Source organism: Vanellus vanellus (genome assembly GCF_965231255.1).
Source record: "Vanellus vanellus genome assembly, chromosome: 18".
NCBI classification, from domain to species: domain Eukaryota; kingdom Metazoa; phylum Chordata; class Aves; order Charadriiformes; family Charadriidae; genus Vanellus; species Vanellus vanellus.
The window spans coordinates 1,297,014-1,320,195 of NC_138923.1; the positions used below are offsets into that span (position 1 = coordinate 1,297,014).

General features: G+C 54.0%; 1 protein-coding gene across 4 annotated transcripts in view; it reads right to left on the reverse strand.

Moving 5' to 3' along the window:
- Positions 1-18,256, reverse strand: part of GRIN1 (glutamate ionotropic receptor NMDA type subunit 1) — a gene marked incomplete at both ends in the record, with an annotated part of 37,868 nt that extends 19,612 nt beyond the window's left edge. For 2 of the 4 annotated variants that reach the window (XM_082492592.1, XM_082492591.1), the window contains 7 exons: positions 154-328; positions 835-956; positions 1,540-1,640; positions 2,410-2,472; positions 7,004-7,180; positions 14,676-14,810; positions 17,999-18,256. In XM_082492592.1, coding sequence (XP_082348718.1) covers positions 154-328; positions 835-956; positions 1,540-1,640; positions 2,410-2,472; positions 7,004-7,180; positions 14,676-14,810; positions 17,999-18,256 — 1,031 coding nt within the window. The remainder of the gene's footprint in view (positions 1-153; positions 329-834; positions 957-1,539; positions 1,641-2,409; positions 2,473-7,003; positions 7,181-14,675; positions 14,811-17,998) is intronic. The other 2 variants (XM_082492593.1, XM_082492590.1) reach the window with 1 other exon arrangement.
- Positions 18,257-23,182: the final 4,926 nt, after the last annotated feature.

The window sequence follows — 23,182 nt, forward strand, 5'->3', positions numbered from 1 at the left end:
AGAGTCCAAACAGTCCTGTGCCATGTGCCCCAAAGCTTTAGTGATGGATACTCCGAACAAAGCTACCATGCTGCCCTTTTCCACATGCTCCCACCTTTTCCAGCTCCCCCAGCAGGTCCTCTGCTCCCTCCAGCAGGACCCTTCCCCAAATACCTCTTGAAAAGGGGTCCTGTCTTCCAGATGTTGGTGTTGCCCACGCAGCCCCGCGGCGGGTCTGTGATATTCTCCTTCTCAAACAAGTCGTGCACGGCCTGGGCCACCACCGCGACAGCGTCGCTGATGTGGGCTGACTCGTTCTTCCCGTTGATGAGCTGCAAACCAATCACTCCTGCCACGAGCAGAGGGGAGGAGGCAGGTCAGCAGGGCACACCGGTTGCTCTGCCCTTACTCCCACGTGCAGGGCTCGGGGGTCAGCAAGCACATGGTTATGGGGACCCCTCAGATGCGGCTGGGGAGTTGTCTGGGCTTCAGGCAGGGGCAGGCAGGGCAAACGTCTGCAGTGGCGCTGGGCTGGCACCGTCCTGCCTGCTGGATGGGGACAGCTACGCGGACTGCTGACGCCCCATGCTCCATCCCCATCCTCCAGCCCAAGCCTTTCCCCCGGGTGATGGTGAGCTGGATTTGGGCATGGCAGCGTGGCCAAGGCTGCTGCCTCCCTGTACGGGCAGAGTGGAGAGCAATGTGTGGGACCCTCCACTCACTCGGGACCACCATGGCATCGCATTCCCCCAGCCCAAGGGGTCCCTGGGAGGGCAGGTGCCACTCGTCCCATCTCCAAGCAGGCTCCTCCAAGCCTGGCCGACAGCGGGACGGGCGCCTCCGGCAGATGCCTACCATCAGGGGCGTAACGCAGGGCATTGCCCGATATCTCCCGTTCCCCCACCAGCCACACGTAGCCGGAGCCCGTCATATTGAGCATGGCTGCTGATCTGTACACCGTGGCCGCATCATCCTCACTGCAACGAGAAGAAGGGAACGGCAATGTGGCTCCAGGTGCCGGATGGCCCCTTTTCTCCTGTATTGGATCCCAAAGGGGTGGCAGCGCCAGGGAAAACACATCCCCAGGCAGTCCTCCTCTGATAACCGGTTCTCCTGGGCAATGGCTAATTCCTTGGTACAATGGGAACCTTTCTCACAGCTTCACCTTACCCCACAGCACCCAGCACTGCCAAGCATCTGCAAATCTGGCCCGTTCCTTATTGCTCGCCATCTATAGGCATGGGGGCAACAACACTCCCCTCCTTCACAGGTGGATCGGGGTACATCATCAGTAACTCCTGCTGCTTCTGCAGCTGCCAACACTTGGCAGGAAAGCCAGGCATCTCAACCCCGCTCATGACTGCAAGCTCCCTGGCCAGCAGCACGTACAGCACAGCACCCGCCGCCTGCCTGGCACATGGGGTTTTATGTGGGTTTTCTCCCACGCTCCTTGAAAGGACGACATGCCCCAAACCTGCACTGACTCCAGTGCTGGGCAGCATCACAAAGGGGAGAGTGAGGAAATCAGAGCAGGGAGGGGAAGGGACGGCTCCCCCTTACCTGGCAGAAAGGATGATGACGCGAGCCTCCAGCTCCTTAGCCTCCAGCAGCAGCGACGTCACGTTTTTGGTGCCGGGGTCAAACTGAAGCACTTTCTCAGCCTGTGATTAGTGCGAGCAAAGCTGGTTAGTGTGGGAGCCCCAGGACTGCTTGTGAGAGCCATGCTATCTAGAAAAGGGTCAAGAGAATTCATTAAACTGCACAAAAGTCTGCTAAATAAGGTTGGTTATAGCTACTTTTTTCTTTTTTCTTTTCTTTTCTTTCTTTTCTTTCTTTCCTTCCTTCCTTTCTCTTTTAAAGCTTTGGCTTTTTGGTTTGTTTTTTTTTTTTTTTTTTTTTTTTTTGCACTGTGCATGCAAACTGAAGTCAATCAAGACCCAAAAAGAGGCGTGCATTGTACAGGAAAGAGAAAAAGGCTTTGAAATGCAATTGAAAACTCAAACGAGTGTTGTTTTTCAAAAACATGGGAAATGAAAAAAACATATTGCACAGGGTTAACCTTTGGGAGTAAAAGTGAGCAACTTACACCAAGGAACCGTTTCCTTTGGGGGAAAAGGGGGTTGGTTCAACTTTTCAAAAAAAAAACCAAAAACTTGCAAGTTAATTACTGGTTCACATGCATGTTTCAAAAAGAAATCCTTCCAGGGTCAGCTGGCTAGGTTTCCATTCTCAAGTCCAAACCAAACTATCTCAACATAAAAACGTGCTACCAAGAAACATAGTCATGGATCTTTTTTTTTTTTCTTTCTTTTCTTTTCTTTTTTTTTTCTCTTTCTCTTTTTTTTTTCTGTTTTATTTTTCTGGTGGCTGTGGCTATTTTTCATTTGCTAGTTAGGTTGGTGGGCGGCGTGCATTTCCATGCATATATACCTTGGGTCCTCGCTTGTTGTCATAGGAAAGTTGGTCGAGGTTTTCATAGTTCCTTTTTTTACTCTGATGAATAATGTGCACAGAGAAAATATGTAGACACAGAAGAATATTATAAACAGTTGAAAATGACGTGTAGTAAAGCAATCCAACATCCACCTCCTCCTCCACTGTTTGCTAAAGGGTCTCTATAACGCTGGAGCTCGCAAAAACCACTATCAGGAGAGAGTGCCTCAGCTCTCACGGGAGCGTCAGGGCGCAAAGCCGTATCGGTTAGAGCAAGCCTGAGTGTCACAGCTGTTGCGATGCAGTTGCATTTCCCTTCTGGGACTGGGGAATTCTTCAGCAAGAAATTTTTATCTTAAACTCAGAAACAATCTACGCATGTCTAAGGGCCTAAGTGGTGGGATTTCCGTGGAGTTACTGTGGAAGTAAAGGACAAAATGTGGTGTACGGAAAGCACTGGATAAACGCAAACTATTACAGTTAATAGTATTAGCATTACTACCATCACTATTATCATTACAATCCTGTTCACCCTAAGAGTGTTCACAGCAAGTGAGGTGTCTCAGCTGAACTCCTCACCTCCTGCAAGGAGGGAGCAGTTTTTGGAGCTCTGTTGCCGTCCAAAAGAGAAAGAAAAATCTCACTACGTCCCGTGTTGGCTCAAAGCGTGGCGATATGAAGCAATGGTGATCATGGGATGATATCGCAGCTATTACCTGGTGCCTGGGGAGGGCCGAGGGCACTTCGCGGCTCTGTGGCACACGGGTGGCCCTGGGAGGTGCAGCTGCCACAGACCATAGTGCCCAAAACCTGGCCCTACACATGGCTTAGTGGGGTTCACTGCTTGATGGTTTCCATGCTGCTGGTCAGAGCATCACACCGGGACCAGGGGCAGGTGGCTCAGCATGCACTGACCCTGCAGGGAACGGACCGGAGCAGAGAGCCGGCTCCCCTCCTTGTCTCCTGCCTGAGCCACTTCTGCTGCTCGGCCCCAAAGGAGCTGGGGGGCATGAAGACTAATTCTGGAGGTTTCCTCTCCTCCACACAGCGTACTGAGGGCTGACAGCCTCTGCTCTCAGGAGCCTTGACCCTGCAGCAGCACGCACAGAGCCCCGTGGATCTTCCTGGGATCAGCCCGCACGGTCATGCCAATAACACCAACTGACAGTGCCTGCCGGATAGTGCTTGGCAGGTTTTGGTGGGACATGGTCTGACCTCTTCTTCTTGGCCCCATCCCACCCCAGCTAGGCACCCCTGATCTGTGTGTATGGGGTATGGGAAACAGCTCTAATCCGATCTCCATTTCGCAACATCTTATGGCAATGGCAACTGATCCCTGCCAGGAACCCGACCCTTTGCAACCCCGTAATGCAAGGGTTCATGTTCCCAGCCAGGTTGTTCCTCAGGCAGACAGGTTTTATCTCTGCATCTTGCTTTCCAAACTAAATAGCTTGCCTCTTCCTGAGCACTCAGACTGGTCTTTGGCAGGACCTTTTGCCAAGGTCTCCTTTCCATGCAGCTGTGTGATCTTTCCTTTCTTCTCCTTGGACACAGCCTGACAGGTTTTTCGTTGCTCAAAGAAGTTGAGTCCTTGCAAGGAAAAGTATCTGAGGAGGCAAAATCTGCTTGGAGCCCACGTCTGCCTTCACTTCCACTGATGTCCGTGGTGAGGATTTCAGCAAAGGCTTCTTAGAGTCTGCTCAGATCACAGTGAGACCTGGAGTAAAAACTGTCTCAGAGGAGAGCAGAGCTGCAGCAGCAGGACAGCATGAATATTCTCCGATGAAGAGACAGTGGCCACTTTTCCTCAGGCACCATCAATTTAGCTGGAAACTCGGTCATCCATCTTGCAGCCTCCAGCCACGAATCACCTCATGTGCCCGGGATGTGTTGTTGCCTCAACCCAAGCTGGTCAGCAAAGCGAAGCAGTCTTGGGTACAGCAAAGCTGGACCTGATGGCACCTGATCTAGGACCTCTGTCTCCCCCGTCCCCATCTCTATTTGCCAGAACTAGACCAGTAATGTCTCCTCTCTCTACACTTTTCCCCTGTGGTCCTGCAGCACTTCCCTGCTCCTCAGCCTGTGCAGAGACCTACAAATGCAAAATTCACTTTTCACCATGTTCTCCAGCACTCATTCAAAAAATAACCACTTTCAGTGTGCCAGAGGAAGGGAGTCAGCACACCAGGGACCTGCCACCTCTGACTTGGACAAACTCTGATTTTTACAGCATTTCCCCCTGAACCTGAGCAGCATTGGGCTGTCCCAGATGAGTGAGCAGAGTTGTACTGGGATGAAGCAGTAGCCCCAGGCTGAGTTACTGCAGACAGACCTCAGACAAGGCTATCATGTGGGGTGCACCAGGGCTGGCCAGGCTGGCCCAAGTGCTGGGCTCCGAACACCTGCTTGAAGTGCAAATCCACACAATGGTGCCTGAGTGACACCCACTACTGGCACAGACTCCAGCGGACAAGCCATGCTCAGATCCAAGAGCTCAGGTGGGCAGGTGAGCCTCTGACCCAGCCCCAGGTCCTCGGGGGCTGTGATCCAAGCCTTTAGGTGGTCAAGAGCAGGTGTCCTGCCTGCTCCCTCCCCATGGCCCAGGCTGGCCTTGAGGAGGTTGGCGAGGGACCCAGGGTACCACTTCACAGCGTGAAGAGAGTCAGCACACGGGTGATTAAAAGAGAAATTAGCAGAAGAGACTGAGGAAGAGGGGAAAGCCCCAATGGGGGTTATCTACTTTCCAGACCAGTCAGACCAGCCAGTTTGACCACAAGGACAAGATGCTGTGGCACATCCCAAAGGGAAGACAAGGTGACCTACCCTCACAGAGCACATGCCCCTGTCTGGAGGATGGTCAGGGCATTTGCAGTAGCCCAGTGACTGCCAGGAGACACCAAGATACATTGTAGATGCAGTGCAAATGTTGGGCAGGTTTGAGGACAGACCCTCCCTCCCCAGTCTTTCAAGCCCCATATCTCAAAGGCTTTCCTGTATGATGGGCAGGCTGAAGAAGAAATACACTCTGTGTCTGGGAGCATCGCATGGAGCGAGCAGGGAGTGGAGGCATGAGAGGGAGCAGCAAAAGGGGATGCACAGGAGCTTCAGGAAAACAGAAATTGGAAATCAAAAGATGCAAGGAGAGGGACGACATACTGACAGTGGGAACAACCTTTCCACAGCTCTCCCTGCGTGAGGGACACTGTGCTGGGAAGAGGCTTTGGAGAGAAATACAGGCCCACTGTCACCCAGTGGGAAGCTGCTTTTGGAGGCGTTTGGTTGGTGGCACACTAGTGTCTCATGATGGCTCAGGATGCAGCAAGGATGAAACTTCTTGGAAAACACTGCCAAAACCAAAAGCCTGTTGGTCAGTATGGCTTGTGCCACTCTGCACCCCTGCACCAGTTGTTCCTCCAGTGGCTTGACAAGAGGTGACGAAGAGCACTGGCAGGCTACTCTCTCTGGTCTCTCAGCTCAGCTGCCAACTCCAAGCACAAGAATTGTCTACGGCCACATCTCCTCAACAGCTGACTGCCAAATGTCCAGCGGCTGCTGGTGGGGCTGGAGAAGGGCAGGTTGTGCTCCCTGCTTGTGACCCAGGAGGGAGCAGCCAGGAATGGGTGCCTGCCCTGACGCTGCTGAAGACTTGGAGATGGGCTCGGACTCTGCCCACCTGAAAGGGACCTCACCCTGCCCCGGGCGAGAGGACGCGCTGGGACTTCAACCCGTAGGGCAGGAGGTGGTTCTTTACCTTCCAGACAGGCACCTGCCTTTGAGCCACTGCAGCCACATGGCGCCCTGTGCTCTCCTTCCCTGCTTGGCTTGAATGCTTGCTTGGTCCTTTTACTCAACGGTGGCAGGTCTATGGTAGTCCTCCTCAATTTCTAGCGGGCTCGGGGGCCTCCCCTGCCTCCCTCCCCCTCTGCTCCCCCGCGTGGCCCTGAGTGCAGGTGCAGCGCACCTCCTCAATAAAGCTGCTCCCGCCAGCCGCAACCGCCCTCTCGTAACAGCATGGGGTGTCAGGAAAGCAGCGTTTGGCATGTGCTTCGATGGAGATGGGAACGGGGGCGTCAGCCTGCAGCCGCAGAGCTGACAGCTTTATAGAGAGGGTGCATCATACCTCCGTGCGTCAATGCACCGGCTGCCCTTGCCCCTCCTAAGCCACTAAGGCGAGCTCCGGTTAGCCAATTCAGAAGCTGCTTTTCGGGGTTTGTTTGGCACTGCTGGGTCTGCCTGGTCCCTGGGTGGCTGTAATGGGGCAGGTGCATCCCTAAGCTGAGCGACTGGTCCTCTCCTTAGGTGGGAATCTTGGGCGAGGCATTTGCAGAGCTCCAGGTTATCCTTCCCTTCATTTTGTAGTCGATTTACATGTAGGAGATTTTGACCATGGCAAAGCAAGTGAAATGAATAAAGTACAAAGTTCTGTCAGGTACTAGTCAGACACTGTTGATGCTTTAAGCATGTTAGCCATGTTACAATGGAAAGAAAAGGTGTTTTACATACAGAAATCTACATACATACAACAGCCCGAGACTTCTAGTTTTGTTGTTGTTGCTTAAACAAAGCTACAAGACAATGTTCAGGAACTGACCTTGGACTCTTTCTCCTCCAAGAGGGTCTCCAGCTTCTTTTGTGCAGCACGACCTTCGTGGTCGTCACTGACTATCAGAATGACGTGATTCCAGTTGAAGACTCTCATCATCTCAAACCAGACGTTGGCCTGGTGAGAGTATGGTGGGACCGTGCGCAAAAAGGACAGGTGGATGCTCTGCAAGGAAGAACAAGAGCTCAACATAGACTGGTTGGGTTGTCGGCTACGGTCCGTCTCAGGGACCGGACAGGTTTGCAGGGACAGGACCGGGATCACAAGGTCAAAAAGGCACAGCAGCAATTTTTGGTAGACCTCTGGGTCGCACACCTTGAGCTAGCCTCTGGGACCTGCACTCCCTTCTCCTGGCTGAGAAGCAAACCCTGGCTACGATTTTGTACCTCTATGCGGTTAAACCAGCACGTGGCAGAGAGGGATTTTTCCTTTGTGGCCCGTAAATGCACAGCGAAGGAAAGCCATGAGCTGTCAGCAACATTCAGTGCAAATATAGCCCTTCCTCTTGACTTTTTTGAAAATATTACTGAGCAATGGACATCAAAAAGAAAACTAATTCCCTTTAGAGATCGACAAGGAGCAGTTGCAGGTACACGCAGGTATATATTAGCTATTTGTCATGAGAGAAGTTCAGGAAAGCAGTTTTATAATATGCTGTCGGGCTGTTTTCTAGGTCAGCCTGTTCTGCAGCAGCACACAGGAGGCGGCAGCTCTGGACTCGTGCCCCAGCTAACCTATCTGATTCGGTTAAAGACATCGTTATGGTTGGATGATTGAGCAATAGCAATTCCAGCCTAATTAAGTACAGCACTCTTTGGGGAGCAATTGGACCAAAAGCTGTAGCTGACGGAGAGGTTTCAAAAAATGCAGCTTTTCCAAAAGGCCCTGGAGTCAAATATTAGAAAATGAAAGTGCTTATGCTCAGCATGGACGCCGCTTGACAAGCCAGCTACGTGCTGGAGGGAGGCAGAAGTCTGAACAGGAGAGGACAAAAGGAAAGCACCATAATATTTCTTTTTTTTAAAGCTGGGATGATCCTTTGGAGCAAACAGGGCTTGTCCAGACCTGCTCATCCAGAGACCAGACCCAGCACAGGTCAGAAATGTCCTGACTGGGCCAAAGTAATTCACGCCGTAAAGGGAAAAGGTGTCATGTCCACCATGGACCCACGCAGGACAAACAGGCCGACCAGACAATGCCTTTTCCTCACACTCGACGTGGTGATAAAGTCAAACCGAACCACGCAACATACAGAAAATAGTGCAAAACCCCTGTGATGGTCAGGTCTCTCTGCGGAGGGACAGCGGGGCCGCTCTGCTGCCCTGGCCCACAACACGGGTATGGTGGAGGCAGCAGCAAAAATACCAAAGCACTGGAAACATTTCCTAATTACAGAAGACTGAGAAGAACTGTGGATGTTTCACTGAAGAGGAAACAAACTGGGAGAGCTGTAACAAGCGTCTCAGAGTTGCAGTTTTGTATGACTCGTACAAACATTCCCAATTACTTGAAGAGTGGGAGAAATGCAGCTCATCCCACAAGCCCAATACTAAGCAACGGGATCGGGAAGAAGTCCCGTAGGGACAAACAATGGAAGGACAGCGATGGTCTCCACACCAACGCGGTGCTCGAGCTCTCTTTGGAGTCAGCAGGGGTGCCCAGGTATTTCCAGGTCCAGCTCCATGGCTCGGGCCAGAGGCGCACAAGATGGGTATGAACGTTTTTAATTTTTAATCCCTCAGCAGTATTAATTGCTTTAAGGAAATCCATGGAAATGGAAAGTGGAAATGGGAGGAAAAAAATCAGAAGAGACATTTAAAAAGAACAGAATAGCTAATAGTAAAAAAAACCCAGAAAAATATAGGCTAAAAAAATTTTTGTCTAACTTAAAATTATTTCAATCCCTTTTTGAAATAAAAACATCTTTGAAATTTCAATATAATGCATCAAATTATTTTATAGTTTCCCAACTAGCTTTCAAAAATACTGCTTAAACTGAATGTGGCTTTCTTAAATGTTGTAAACACATATCCCCAGGTTCAGATGAACAATTTTACTGCAAAGTTGTTGGAGAGGAAATTGGTCTAACACTTCAGGCAAATTTGCTTTCTGAGGTGGTGTCAAAAGGGTCATGGACTTGCTATGATGGTATCTCAGCTCTCGGATTACAGAATTGTAGTTTTTAAATAGGATAATGAAGAAAAACTAATTGCAAATGCTGAGTCTAGATTTCAGGATGAGCACCTACATTCTGTGCTTCGCTTTTTGAAGCACTCGGGACTCCTGAACTTCTCTGCAGGGCCTGAAGATTGGCAGGAAAATGAAGGTTCCCCCAAAGGTTAACAAGTCCAACTTGTGGTGCGCAGAGGCAGCTGGGAATCGGGCTTTGTGTGATTTGATAACCCCATATCACAGCATATGCAGTGACAGGTCGTTGGCAAATCCCGCTGAACCCAGCACAGAGTTTTCCTGGCCATGGGGCTGTACTGCAAAGTATGCGGATGCAATGATTTTTTGGATCATAGTAAACCCTTTTATAGGCAAATAGCTGTTATAAAGATCTGATTTTTTAACACAGCGTCTGTCAGACAACCATCACTCATTTCGGCTGCACTGCTCATCACACTGTCCCTGAAGTACTGCTACCAGTGCTTTAACGCTGAGATGTTGTGGGTCATCACCCACTCCCCTCAGATCACAAAAATGCTCCCAATTACAAATCAATGGTTCGCCCTGTAAGACATTTTGCAGGATTCACATCCTTTGCTCTCCTACACGTGTGCCCACCGCCTGCCGGGAGGGCTGGGATGTGAGCGTGGGAATCGCTGACAGCAACCCCGAGCCGAGCAGCAGCTTTCTGCAATATCTTCCTGATGTCGCCAGAACCCGAGCGCTCAGCCCTCTGCTTCCTCACTTAATTCTACTTCTGTGAAAAATAAGGAAATACAGGTTGGGATGGAACCCAGGCTTCAAAGTGGCTTCAGCTCAGCAGAAACCCACTCCTAAATGCACTGGGAGTGAGCGCGGTTACGCGGCTGGGGACACGTGCTGGGACAGGACTCTTAGGAACTGCAAATTGTGAGTGGTACTGACTTTGTTGAGGTGAGTAGATATGAAAAGGAGCTGATTTTAAGTAGATGTGTATTTGTGTGTATGCATGTGTGCAATCAAGGACTCTCTATATACATAAAGGTGAGCATATACGTGCAGAAAGGATGTGTGTGCAGGTACCCACGTTGGGGACGCGTTTGGGTGTTTGAATAGTCTGCCCGTGGCCATGCCAGGCCTGGGGGAGGGTGCGCGTGCAGGTGCTTATCGATGGAGTTTGTGTGCGCAGGGAATGTGCGCACGCGCAGGAGCGTGCAGCCATGGCGGTGGGGCTACCAGGCAGGGCACGGACCGTGTACAGGTCCATGAGTGAAAAGACTGTTTGTCTTCTTCACTTCTGTCTGCCTCGGGGCCCATCACAGCTCACGGTCCATGGCTGGTAGAGTCATTTTTCCTACAGGCTTGAGGAAGCGATGGGCTTTTGTTTCGTTACTTATGGAAGTCATGTGGTCGGTCCTCCTTTTAGCAACCCACCCCAGAACTGAGCTGTCTGGGCAGTTTCAAGGAGGTTGACAGAGATTCCAATATATAAAGTTCCGGATAATTTAGTAAAAATCATCAGCTGGGTGCGAAAAAGAAGCCTGGGCTGCTCTGCGCCCTGCTCTGCCCATCCTGCCCGCCAGCCCGCACACGTCTCGCCGAGCCCCACCAGAAAGCAGCCTGCCCACTGCCCTGCGCGATAGCCGCAGGCGTGGGAGGGCGCTGAGACAGCTCTGCAATGCCTTAGACAAGCGCTGGGAGAGATTTCAGTGGACGCAGAGTACGGGGAGCTCAGGCGCAAAGGCATCGCCCGTTTTTCCCCTGCAGCGCATGGAGGAAAGGGCCTGTTAACCTCTGGAGAACGGGCCCAGCGCCGCAGCGACAGCCCTGCGGAGCGGTGGGGCTGCTCTGTCCTCCTCCCAGCTTGAAGCCTGAGAGCCTGTGAAGAGCTCTCATCCACTGGGGTGAGTGGGCTCCATCACTGCCATCAGCACGGGCTTCGGCGCACAGAGCGCCTCGCCTGCTCTGACGCACGGCAGGCCGCCCCTGCTGAGGGCCATGCCGCTCGGTGGCGGCTGCAAAACACATTCCCGGGGCAAATGCCTCTACATTACATTAGCCAGCCTCTCCCGTCACTCCTTGCAGGTGCCAGTGGAGGAGTTCTGACCCTGACCTTGATCGAGGAGCATCACTTCTCTCCCCGCTTTCAGCGCAGCTTCCCACCCTAACACCGTTTCTGCTGAGCATCGGTTGCCAGTGAGACCAGTAATTAAGAAAAATCCTCCTCTCAGTGAGCAGTAACCCCCGGGAGGGCACGGAGTGATTATGCCAAGATGAGGAACCAGAGGGAAAAGCCATCCACACATCCAGGTTGGAGAGCGAGAGAGAAAGAGAGAGACAGACCTCATTTCAACTACCAGGACCAGGCACTGGACATTGAAAAGGCTCTCCAAGTGCAGAATGACTTAAACTCCATTTTCCATCTCTTTCAGCAGCAGAGCAGGTCTCAGTTAAGCCATCCTCCACTGCACTGCCTCTCTGACGGGGCGGATGGCGTGGGGCTCAGCACCTCGGGGCACCCAGCATGTCCCTTCATCCCCATCACGTAGGTGTGGTCCCACATGGTGGCGATGAGCGGCAGCAGATCATTTCCCCACGAGCTTTGCTTTCACACTCTCAGTGTCATTTCATATTTCTCATCTTGTCAAGACGTCAGTGTCTTCTCATCTTTTTGGCTGAGATGCAAAGGAGATAAAAATTACCCCAGTGCCACATGGGGAACAGAAGCACTAAAGCCTCTCTGTTCAGGGGGCTCAGCATGAGAAGGTCTGAGCGTGAGTTTTGCAATGCTCAATCCACGAGGAGTCCACGAAAGGCTCTCCATAGCGATGGACATCACAGCCACGGGCACAGCTCTGCTGCCTTTACCGTGAGATCCCCCCTCTCTCCTCCTGCATTCCCTGCACACCTCACTCGGAGGTGACCGCGATCTCAGAGACCCCCTCCCCGTACAGGCAGGACTGTGCCGAGTGATGTGAAGACCTTGAAGAAACAGGTAACCATTTCATCAGATGTACGCACAAGGAGGCCAAACAAAGGCTGCCAAGCCAGCGTGCTCAGCTTGATAGCTGCAATAGCGTTTCTAGAACAAATAGTTCTTTGAATACTGGGAGCAATAAAGCTCGCTTCCCTCGGGTACCTTTGTTGAAAGACCGGCTACAGCTCGTAGACTGCTGTGCTCCACTGGAGATGCTCAGAGAGCATCAAAAGGTAGTGGGCAAACCTGCCGGCGCTGAGGCCCACGCCTTTCCTCTCCCTGGCAGCTCAGCCTCGGGAGGACCATAATTAACTCTCAGACTTCAACCCCCTGTGAAATTTAGCTAAAATTGGCTGATGCCTTCAAACCAATCAGGGGCACACACACAAAGGGATCTTACAAGCTTGTTTCCATAGAAACTAAGCTGAAAGATATAATTTCCTGAATTTAAAAAAAAAAAAAAACAACAACCAAAAAACCCAACAAAAAAACCCCAACCACCAAAAAAGCTGATCCATGGAAACAAAAAGGGAACCAGCTGAATGTCCCGGTGCTGCAGCAGCCAGCCCGCCCTGCTGTGTGCAGAGCCTTGCACCGTCCCGTCCCATGACTTCGCACCCCTTTGCTCTGCTGTCCTCCACTTCACTCCCACCTTCGCTGTCCCCTCCAGCTCCTGCCAGTCCGCTAGTCGATGTCCTCGCTTCTCTACCCACCCTGTCCCTGCCTTCGCCCCGTCTCCTGTCCGCAACTCCCCTCTCTGCAGAGAGCTCCAAGTCCTAAAGCCGCCGGCTGCCCCGGTGGGAAGGAGGTTGAGCGAGAGCCCAGGCGGGAGTGCTCGGAGGGGTGACACACAGCCTGGCCTCCCCGGTGAGGTTCTGCCAGGCCGGTGCACCCCACAGCCCTGCACCTGCCCAACACCCTCAAATATTTGGCGGGGAGCATCTCCCTGCCACTGCAGTGGATTGCCACTGCCTCAGTGGGTCACTCCTCCAGCTCCCAAGTGAGCCAGGTGGTTTTTATGAGCCGCTTTTGCAGAAAACATGTTTTAAATAGGGAACAAAAAAATAAATGGCTGAAGCAGAGGTGGGGAGGGAAGCTCCCATCCCCTCAGGGTGAGCACGCAAATCCAGCACGAGGTCGTGCTGTGGAAAAGGTGACCAATTTGGATCCGTGAGCACGACTCTGCTGAGATGAAGCTGGACCGATAGTGTGCAGCGTCCCCTCTCCCCGCCATCATGTGCAGCGTGACAAGGTCCCTCTCGGTGGCATTGCTGATCAGACCTATCTCCTACCCGTGGCAGAGGGAACCAAATTCTCCCTGCACATTTCCTACCTGCTGCCTGCCCTCTCCCTCGGTCTGCCAGCTCTGCTACCGTCCCTTTCCTTCTAACACTGCCTGACGGGACCCTACCGTGGCGCACGGGGTCCCAGCCTCTGCCAGCCACCGTTGCTGTCACTGCCGTGCTCTTGGCTTGCTGGTTGTCCTACCACGGTGTTACTCGGTGGGAGATGCCAAGACCTGCTGCTGCTCTGGCCGAGCAGTCCCGCGGGCTGCATCTCTGGGAGCCTCTGCTCCTCCCTCCTGAAATTTGACTTCATTTAGCGCGTAGGCGGAGTGACTATTTTTGCACTGAACATTTGCATTTGTGAATATTCACATTTCCCAAGCGAAGGCCGATTCGTGCTTCAAAACAGGCCTGATCTCACCCACTGAGCTCGTGCACCTGGACAAAACCCCCCACCAAGGCAGCGACGGCGTGTGGTCCGCCGGGCTCTGCTCAGCTCCTCCTTTTGTTTTAACTCATCACAAAGTGTCTCTGCGGGACGGTCTGTGAGCTGCGGGCCCGCTGGGAGAGCTGCCCACCGCAGCATCTCACCCCCAGGCCAGGGCATTGCCCGCAGCCCCCGCACACAGCAGGACCTCCTCCAGCCTGAAAGTCTCCGTGTGTCCACAGGGACAGCAGACGGCGGTTTGAGACAGTAGAATTCGAACCTCTCTCTTGAGCGCTGAGTGAATGTCATTTAAAGCCTCGGGATAACTTGTCAGCCAATTCTGTTCTCTCCCCTACCAATGTCACATAAACCCAGAGAAGTGAACGCAACCAAACAACCTTCAAGCCCCAGAGAGCTCCTGCCCGACGTACGGGCTCCAACTAGGGTCCTCCCGCCCCTCCGCAGGTCTCCCCGCACCCGGGGAGCACCCGGGACCCCCCCGGCTGTCACTCGTGAGCAGGGCAGGAGCTGGTTCGTGCGTTTGCCTTGGCTGAAGAGCAGTGAGCCCAGCAGCCTGGCAGAGCAACGCCGCAGAAATCATCCGGCACTATGTAGGTCAACACTGGCAGCTGCGAAAAAATAATGTCCCGGGGCATGTGGGAGCGAGAGAGAGGGGGAACTGCAGGTTTAACTGGGGAGGAGGGATGGACAGACAGACACATAGATAGGCAGGGTAGTGTAGACATCATTAACCCTCCTGACGGGCAATCTTGATTTATACCACACGTATGAGGTACTAGACTAGAAACATGCATCAGTTACCTTATCAGAATATATAGACATGCGTGTTGTCAGACCAATGACAGGGATCCTGTAGAAGCCAGCTGTGTATGATACGGGTGTTGGTGTTAGGTGATCGTTGGGAGCAGGAGGGTGACTAACTAATATTGCATAGACCTGTAGGACAGGATACACGACACAAACATTATTTCACAGGAGCGCATCGGCCATCGAGCGTGATCTTTTTTTTTTTTTTTCCTTTTCTTTTCTGCAATGTTAAACAGCCCCACGTTAACATGATAATGGCATTCAAATAATCGGGAGCAGCAAAGCAAGGACTGCGCCGGGGACCGAGGGGTGCTGTGCCGTGCCTCGGGCTGCAGCCCGCACGGAGGGGATGGGTCTGCTCAGGGTTATATCTTAATGGAAATACCGTGCCTAGCCGCTCCGCTCGCTAAACTAATAACTTTCATGGATTACAGATTAAAGGGAAACATCTCCCTTACAGTCACACTGTGTAATGCGATTTCTTTAACCACACATTTAATACTCGGTTGTAATTCCCCTCCGAGGACTATTACAAACAAAGTGGTCAGCTGGGACTCGGAGCAGGAGAAGGAGCGCAGAGCCACGGAGCAAATCAGCCATCTGGCCCCGAGCGCGCGGAGAAATTAGAAAGGGGGGGGTGGGGGGGTGGGGGGGTGGCGGGGGGCAGGAGCCGGGATCTGCCCTGGGCACGCCGGGGCAATGGGGCGCAGGGGATCTGGGGTATACCAAAATGGGGAAGGAGGATCTCGACAAGGTCCTGCTGTTATTACAGGGCTGGGATTTTGGTCTCCAGCAGGATCCTATTCTGTGTAAACAGAGACGAAGGAGCTGGGTAATCCCTGGGGGATCCTTTGTTACACTAATGCCCTTTCACAGCACAAGGAATGTCCCCAGCTGGTGACAGGTCTCCAGCCAGGGTGAATCAGTGCAAGGACTTTGATGTCTGGGAGGAAATGACACTTCCTCCTCCTCCTCCAAGCATCTGCCCCAGCCGCGGGAGATGCTCTGCGCCCAGGCTGGAGGGATGGCTTGCAAGGACTGGAGGGGAGGATGAAGGATGCTCGGGGAAGGAGACCTGGAGACTCGGTGGGGTGGGAAGAAGGGAAGATCCTGCCTGGAATTGGGTGGGAGCAAGCGGAGGGTACAGAGCGAGCTGGGGCAGAGGTTGGAGACCCTGTTATGGGAAAAGGGAGGAATTACTGGGGAAGGGGTTGGGGAGGTCAGCTGGGGAGGCAGGAGGAGGGGAGTGCCCTGTGCAGAGGTACCCTGTGACACGAAGGGTAGGTGAAGACCTGCACCCAGCAGGTCTGGGACATGGGCTTTGGGGCAGGAGCAGGCACTGGGGGGAGATGCTGGGGGTGAGGGCTGTGCTGTGCTGCACAGCAGCTGATCGACAGGAGCCATTTTGCATGCGCGGGCTCCCAGCCCCTCCTCTGCCTCGCAGACCCCTGCTTGGGCACCGCACCAACGAGCAAGGACCAAGGGTGGCTGTGCCCCATGCTGGGGCCGTGGGGCTGGGAGAACCCCCGCGTGTTGGCACAGCGTTGCCATCCCAACACCCGCAGCCCCCTCTGCACCCCGGTTTAGCTGCCCCCCACGTCCCACCACTCACACAGGAACGTGTTGGTGCCTGCAACCCTGCACTGGCCCGGGGCTCTGTGAGGTTTGCCATGGGGACAGGGCTTCGCAGTGGCATGGACACAGGCATCCATCAGCCGGGTTGCTTAAATGGAGCCTCAGCTCAGTGAGGGACCTGACTGAGCCTTCTCCCTGCTCCCTGCTGGGCAGCGGGTGTAAAAGACAGCCTGCGCTGCGCTTCCCGCCAGCATCCCCAGGGATGTCTCCAGCCATCCTCCACCTCCTCACTAGGAAGCTGAGCTGCCAACGTGTCAGCTGTGCTCCGCTCTGCGCCTCTGGCCCCTCCAGCTCCCTCCCCCCTTGCTGGCTTTGTGTGTGCCTGGGTGCACACATGCATCTCTGTGTGCGGGTGGGGGGGTGTGAGTCTCCGTGCTGCGGGCGTTCATGCAATTTGTGTGCATGTTTGTACCTATGCATGGGTTTGTGTACACCTTTTGCATTTGCATGGGTGTGTTGGAGGTGGGGGTGGGTTTGTACCTGCCTGTCCACCCACCTGATGGTCCCGAGTAGGGGGAACGGGGCTGGTTAGCAGGGCTCAGCACCCAGAGCACATGCAGGAGCGGCCACAGGCTGCCCAGGGCACCCAGGCGGCACCCACCACCGCCGCAGATTCGGACTGCTCCTTTGTGTGTACTCAGAGTGACCCACGCAGACAGGAGGGAGGACGTGCTGTGCTGGTGTGTGCAGGTATGCGTGCACAGCCTGCACCCTGCGCGTGCCCACGGCTCCCTGTCTGTGCGGGTGTGTGCACGCTGTGTCTGCAATCTGCCCCTGTGTGCAAGTGTCTCCCGTGGGGGTGCTTCATGCATGCTGTGGTGCTGGGGGGACCATGGTGCTGTGTGTGGCGGGGGTGTGGGCAGCTGTGGTCCACAGTCAGTGTGGTGCACAGCACAGTGTGGTGCAGGGGTGTGTGCACATGAAGCCTTGTGTGTGTGTGTGTGCTTGTAGTGCATGCAGTGTGTGTGTACCTAGTGCAGCGTATGCCAATGTGTGCCTATGGATGCGTGTATGCATGTGGCATAGTGTGTGTGCACCAACGCGTTTGCACCAGCGTGTTTGCACACTGGTATGAGCGCAGACACGCAATGATCTGTGTGTGCCTGTGTTTGCACAGCAATGCACACCTGCACATGGCGTGTGTGTGTGTGCATGTGTGTGTGCACGTGTGTGTGCATGGGAATGCCCATGGGCATTCCCACGGCCAGATGTGAGCGCGCAGTGTGTGTGTGCATGCATGGCGCTCCCCATGCCCGCACGCGCCCAGTCGGTGGATGCCCGTGTGTGTGTGCACATGCGTGTGCCAGTGTGCGACCATGGCGATGCGTGTCTGCGTCTATATTGCCGTCTGCACACATGGTTTTGGGTGGGCATGCCAGCGCACCCGCTGTATGTCTGTGGCCCTGGGGTGCATTTTTGAGCCCGTGTGCGCCCCGGGGGGGGTGCGGGTGCCCATGTGCGCCCCGGGGGGTGTGTGGGTGCCCGTGCAGCGGAGTGTGCTGCCCAGCCGCGCTTACATAAAGGCTGCAATGCGGGCAGCGGCGCCCCGGGGCCCCGGGGCAGGACCCCGCTCGCCGCGGCTCTGCTCACCCGGAGCCCCGGGGGGACGACCGGGGGGCGCGGCGGGGCCGGGGTCGCTGCGGCCGCGGCGGGGTGGGGGGGATGTCGCCGGCCCGGGGTACCTGGCTGGAGATGAGGTCCTCGCAGACGGAGAGAGCCATCTGGATGGCGTTGGGCTTGTGGGTGACCGAGGTGGCGTTGAGCTGGAGCTTCCAGGTGCCGTGCCGCTTGTTGGCCTGGTTCACCGCCTCGCGGAAGATCTGCTCGTGCTTCTTGGTGCTCAGCACCGCGCCGATGTTGACGATCTTGGGGTCGCAGCCGGCGCGGGCGAAGGAGGAGGAGAAGAGCAGGGCGAGCAGCAGCAGCCGCATGGTGCTCATCCACGGGCGACCCGGAGCCCGCCGGGCCCCCCCCGCCCGCCCCGCTCAGCGCGGCCCCACGCGGGGCCCGGCCCGGGGCGCTCTCCCTGGTGCTGAACCGCCGGTTCGCTTCCCTCCGCTCCGCGCCGCTCCGCGCCGCGCCGCTCCGCTCCGCCCGCCGCCGGCTCCTCCCGCTCCCCGGCCCCGCGCTGCCGCAGCACCGCCCCCGGCCCCCGGCGGAGCGCGGGCGGGACCCCCGCCGGCCCCGGGCGCTGCGGCAGTGCCCCTCCCGGCGCTGCTGCGGGCTGGGCTCTACACACACACACACTCTCACACACACAGGCACCTTCCGCCCCCGCTCCCCGGCTCCCGCTGCCGGCCGGGCCCCGCACCGCCGGGACACGGGGAGGGCGGCTGCGGGGCCGGGGGATGGCTGCCGCACCGCTGGGAAGTGTCGGTGGTGCAGGGCTTGTCTGGGGCTGAGGCTCTGGCTGCGGTGGAGCGCACCTCCTGAGGATCCCGCTCTGTCCTTTCCACCCACATTGCCCGTTCGGCGTCTGGGTATCCCCCTTGCTTTGGGAGGCATGATCACGCCAGATATTGGGTAACCTGGAGTCTTATCCAGGCATAAATCACACCAGATTGGGGGTAAATGGTCTAGTGGAAGGTGTCCCTGCCCATGGCAGGGGGGTTGGAATTAGATGACTGTTAAGGTCCCTTCCAGCTCCAACCATTCTATGATTCTATGATCCTATAAATCAGGGTCTTCAGGACTTGTTCTCCAGAACAAGTATTCCCTGTTACGCAGCATCTCTGAACAACAGGCTTCCCCAGCCCTGGCTGGGGAGACTTGCTTGTGACATGAACGACATCAGGGTCTGTGTTCACTCTAGTGCTGGAGAACCCTCCCTTGACCAACACACCTCTTGGGCAGAGATGTTAAGCAGACACTCAACCTGGTTCCTTGGCTTCACTCTGTCCCTCCAGACAGAGCCACCACTCTTCCAGACATTAGCTCACAGGGCAAGCGGCCATTTTTCTCCATTAAATTCACCACATTACTCCAGGATATGACCTTCAGATTTCTCTGCTGGGGAAATTTCTTGGGGTTCTCTCTATCTATCTACCTGCCCCTGGGCTACCATTAGCTTCCCCAAAGGAAATGGAGGTACCACAGCTAGTGGCCAACATCTGTAGGACAGTCTGGGCTCCATGGCTGAAAGGGATTGAGTTTCACTCCTGGACCATGGCTCTCCCGTTCCAGGGCTAGAGGGGTGAGGTGGCCACAACAGCACATTGCTCCCCAGGGCTGCCACTTTGGCCTGTTTAGAGAAAACAAAGGGGCTGCAGATAGCGACAGGGTGTTGCTTTGTAACTGCATGGGACAAATGCCATCAGCCAGCCCACTGTACGCCAGCCAAGAAGGGCAGGCTGAGCACTGCAGAAGAAAAATCACCAGAGATATTTTTACATCAGCCATTTCTAGGGTATTGCCGCAGCCCACCTCTGTGCTTGCTTGCAACGTGAGTTGAAGGAGAATTTTCTTTCCCCAACGCAAATTTTCTCACTGGCATCTCTGAAGTGCAAGTTGCCATGGAAACCATTTTGTCTGTGTCCCACGTTGCCCACATGCACTCGGAAGAAGCTGCAGAAGCAAAATGGCCGTTGTGTAATGCCGCAGGGTCTCAGCATACGAGGTGCTTGTGTGCTACACAGCACCCTTCCAGCTGTGAGACCCTCTGAGAGAAGCTGCGGACATTGCTTGGGAAAGCAATGATACCCACAGAGGTTATGACGCGCTCGGCGAGAGAAGGAAAATGGCCCCACCTCGCCTTAACTCTTGCAGTGCTTTGCATGGAGCTCCACACTGATCCTGCTGTGCTCTCAGGCTTCCTGGCACGCTTTACTCTTTTCAGTCTCACTGTGTCATTCCAACTCCTCCAAGCACGGACATGCATCTCCACACTCACGTGTTGTGGCTCTGTCCACCCCGAGGGGCCTGAGCGCTGTTTTGGAGGGACGCAGGGTGCAAGTTAAAGAGAGTTCCATCCATACCCTTAGACTGCACGCATTTGACTTCATCCCATTCTCTGACTACCAACTACATTTGCAGGAGGCTGTTTGTGGAGAAACTGTTCCGGAGTGGGCTATGCAGACCCCTACCCTGGTGGGTGTGGTGGCGGTAGAACAGCAGAATCACAGAATCACAGAATTATCAGAGTTGGAAGGGACCTCTAGAGATCATCTAGTCCAACTCCCCTGCCAAAGCAGGATTGCCCGGAGCACATTACTCAGGACTGCATCCAGGCGGGTCTTGAAAATCTCCAGGGAAGGGGACTCCACAACCTCCCTGGGCAGCCTGTGCCAGTGCTCTGTCACCCGAACCGTAAAGAAGTGTTTCCGTGTATTTGAACGGAACTTCCTGTGTTCAGAAAGGCAAGTCCTGGCCACAGAAGGGGACTTAGCAGAGAAGACGAAGGAAAAAGGCAGGCTTTGAAACATTATTTGGCTTGCTCACATTGGAGTGCAAAAGGTCTTTCCTCCTTATTATCTGCTGTTCTCTGTAGGGAGAAAAAGGAGTGCAGGCACCGAGCCCCTCCTGTATTGCCCAGGAGTCTCAGATGATCATACTCAGGAGTCAGGCTCTTCCCTCTGTGCCTCCTTTCGGTTTTTGTCTCCAGAGACTCTTGTTCTGGCACCATTGCAGAGATCTGAGGAACGACTGCTTCCCTCTCAGGTCATGCCTCCCACCAGGCCATGTTGTCCTGGCATCAGGAACAGCCCAGATCACAACCTCCAGCAGCCGGGCTCAGCCAGCACAGACGTTGTCACCACACGACTTCCACACTTGCTGTGTCTTCAGGCTCTTTGATCATCTGAAGGCAATGGGTGCATGCAGGGTTGTCCCAGGGTGGAAGCTGTGTAAATGGCAGGTACAACTGCATCCACCAGCTGATCCTTGTGAGGACTCTGTAGTGAGCAAAGGTCTTTGCTTTTCCTGTCGCTGCCTCCTGGCATATCATGGCAACCTTCTTAGCCATGGTTTGGCACAAGAACTTAACACAATAGCCTGTTAGCGATTAACATGTGCATAGTGTGATCCTGCTCTTTATGGCTGGCACCTTCTGGATGCTGGGGAGTTGGACAAGAGTAGGGACTGATGTTTGTGTGGTGTCCCGTTGCCTGGGAATGGTGTAATTCTTCCAGTGGCCAGAGCAAGTCAGCGTAAAACCTAGAGACTTCGGAGGAGCAGCACTGAACCCAGCTGGAAATTTCATCTGCCTTGGGGTAAGGCATCAGTCCCAGAGGTGGAAAAGCTAATATGGAATTTTGTAAATCAGGAAATCAAGCCTTAGGAATATGTGATTTGTGCCAGTCATCATGGAGCTGCCAAACAAACTAAACTCTTCTTTCACGGAATCATGGAACCACGGAATTTTCAGAGTTGGAAGGGACCTCTAGAGATCATCTAGTCCAACTCCCCTGCCAAAGCAGGACTGCCCGGAGCACATTACTCAGGACTGCATCCAGGCGGGTCTTGAAAATCTCCAGGGAAGGGGACTCCACAACCTCCCTGGGCAGCCTGTGCCAGTGCTCTGTCACCCGAACCATAAAGAAGTTTCTCCGTGTATTTGAACGGAACTTCCTATGTTCCAACTTGTGCCCATTGCCCCTCGTCCTGTCACTGGGAACCACTGGAAAGAGCCTGGCTCCATCCTCCTTCAGCCCACCCTTTAGATACTTGTACGCCATAATAAGGTCTCCCCTCAGCCTTCTCTTCTCCAGGCTAAAGAGTCCCAGTGCTCTCAGCCTTTCCTGATAAGGGAGATGCTCCAATACCTTAATCACCTTAGTTGCCCTACGCTGGACTCGCTCCAGTAGTTCCCTCTCTCTCTTGAACTGGGGAGCCCAGGACTGGACACAGTATTCCAGTTGTGGCCTCACCAGTGCAGAGTAGAGGGGGAGAATGACCTCCCTTGACCTACTGGCCACACTGTTCCCTATGCAGCCCAGGATACCATTGGCCTTCCTGGCGACAAGGGCACATTGCTGGGCCATGGATAATTTACTGTCTACTAGGACCCCCAGATCCTTCTCCTCAGAACTGCTTCCCAGCAGGTCCACCCCTAACCTATACTGGTGTTTTGCATTCTTCCTCCCCAGATGCAGGACCTTGCACTTGCTTTTGTTGAACCTCATTAGGTTCTTCTCTGCCCAGCTCTCCAGCCTGTCCAGGTCACGCTGGAGCTAAAGTTAAAATTTAATTGCTAGCAGTAACCACACAGCTATAACACAGGCTATGGAAATGCAGTTTACATGCAGCTGCAAGACACAGGAGTGACTAAGCTAAGCTATAAAATTAAGTAAAGCACATACTGAGTGGCCATGGCAGATCTTTAAGAGCGGTTGTTAGTGAAGAACTGCAATGGGACGCGGGTATTCTTACAGGTATTAAGGACTTGAGATGTGGTTGATACTTCAGTATTTCTGCCATTGTTCTGGAAACCATCACTGATGATAAAATCTGAGATAGCAAACAATGATGCCAAATAATTTGGATTCTTCGATACACAGAGTACTGAAACATATTTTAAGACAGCCAGTGCAGAGCCATGTAAGAAGAAGCAAATATTGTTGGTCCTGCCCTTAGGACAGGACTGCGGAGGCAGTGGAAACATCGATTGGAAAGATGGTCTCTAATATTGACCAGAGGGTCAGAGATCATGAATTTCAAAACAAAAAGAAGGCAGTATTGTCCTTGGATGTGCCCCTGAAGGGTCAGAGCAGGAGTCAGCAATGGCTTGAGCTTCTGTACGAAGCACTGGGGCACCCCGGGTGGGAAAGCTGCCCTCAGATCTGGGGATTGCATCCTTTACAAAGAGGCTGAAAAAATGGAGCAAAGGTCCCCTGAAAATATTCAAAGGAAAAATTCCTAATGAGCGGCTA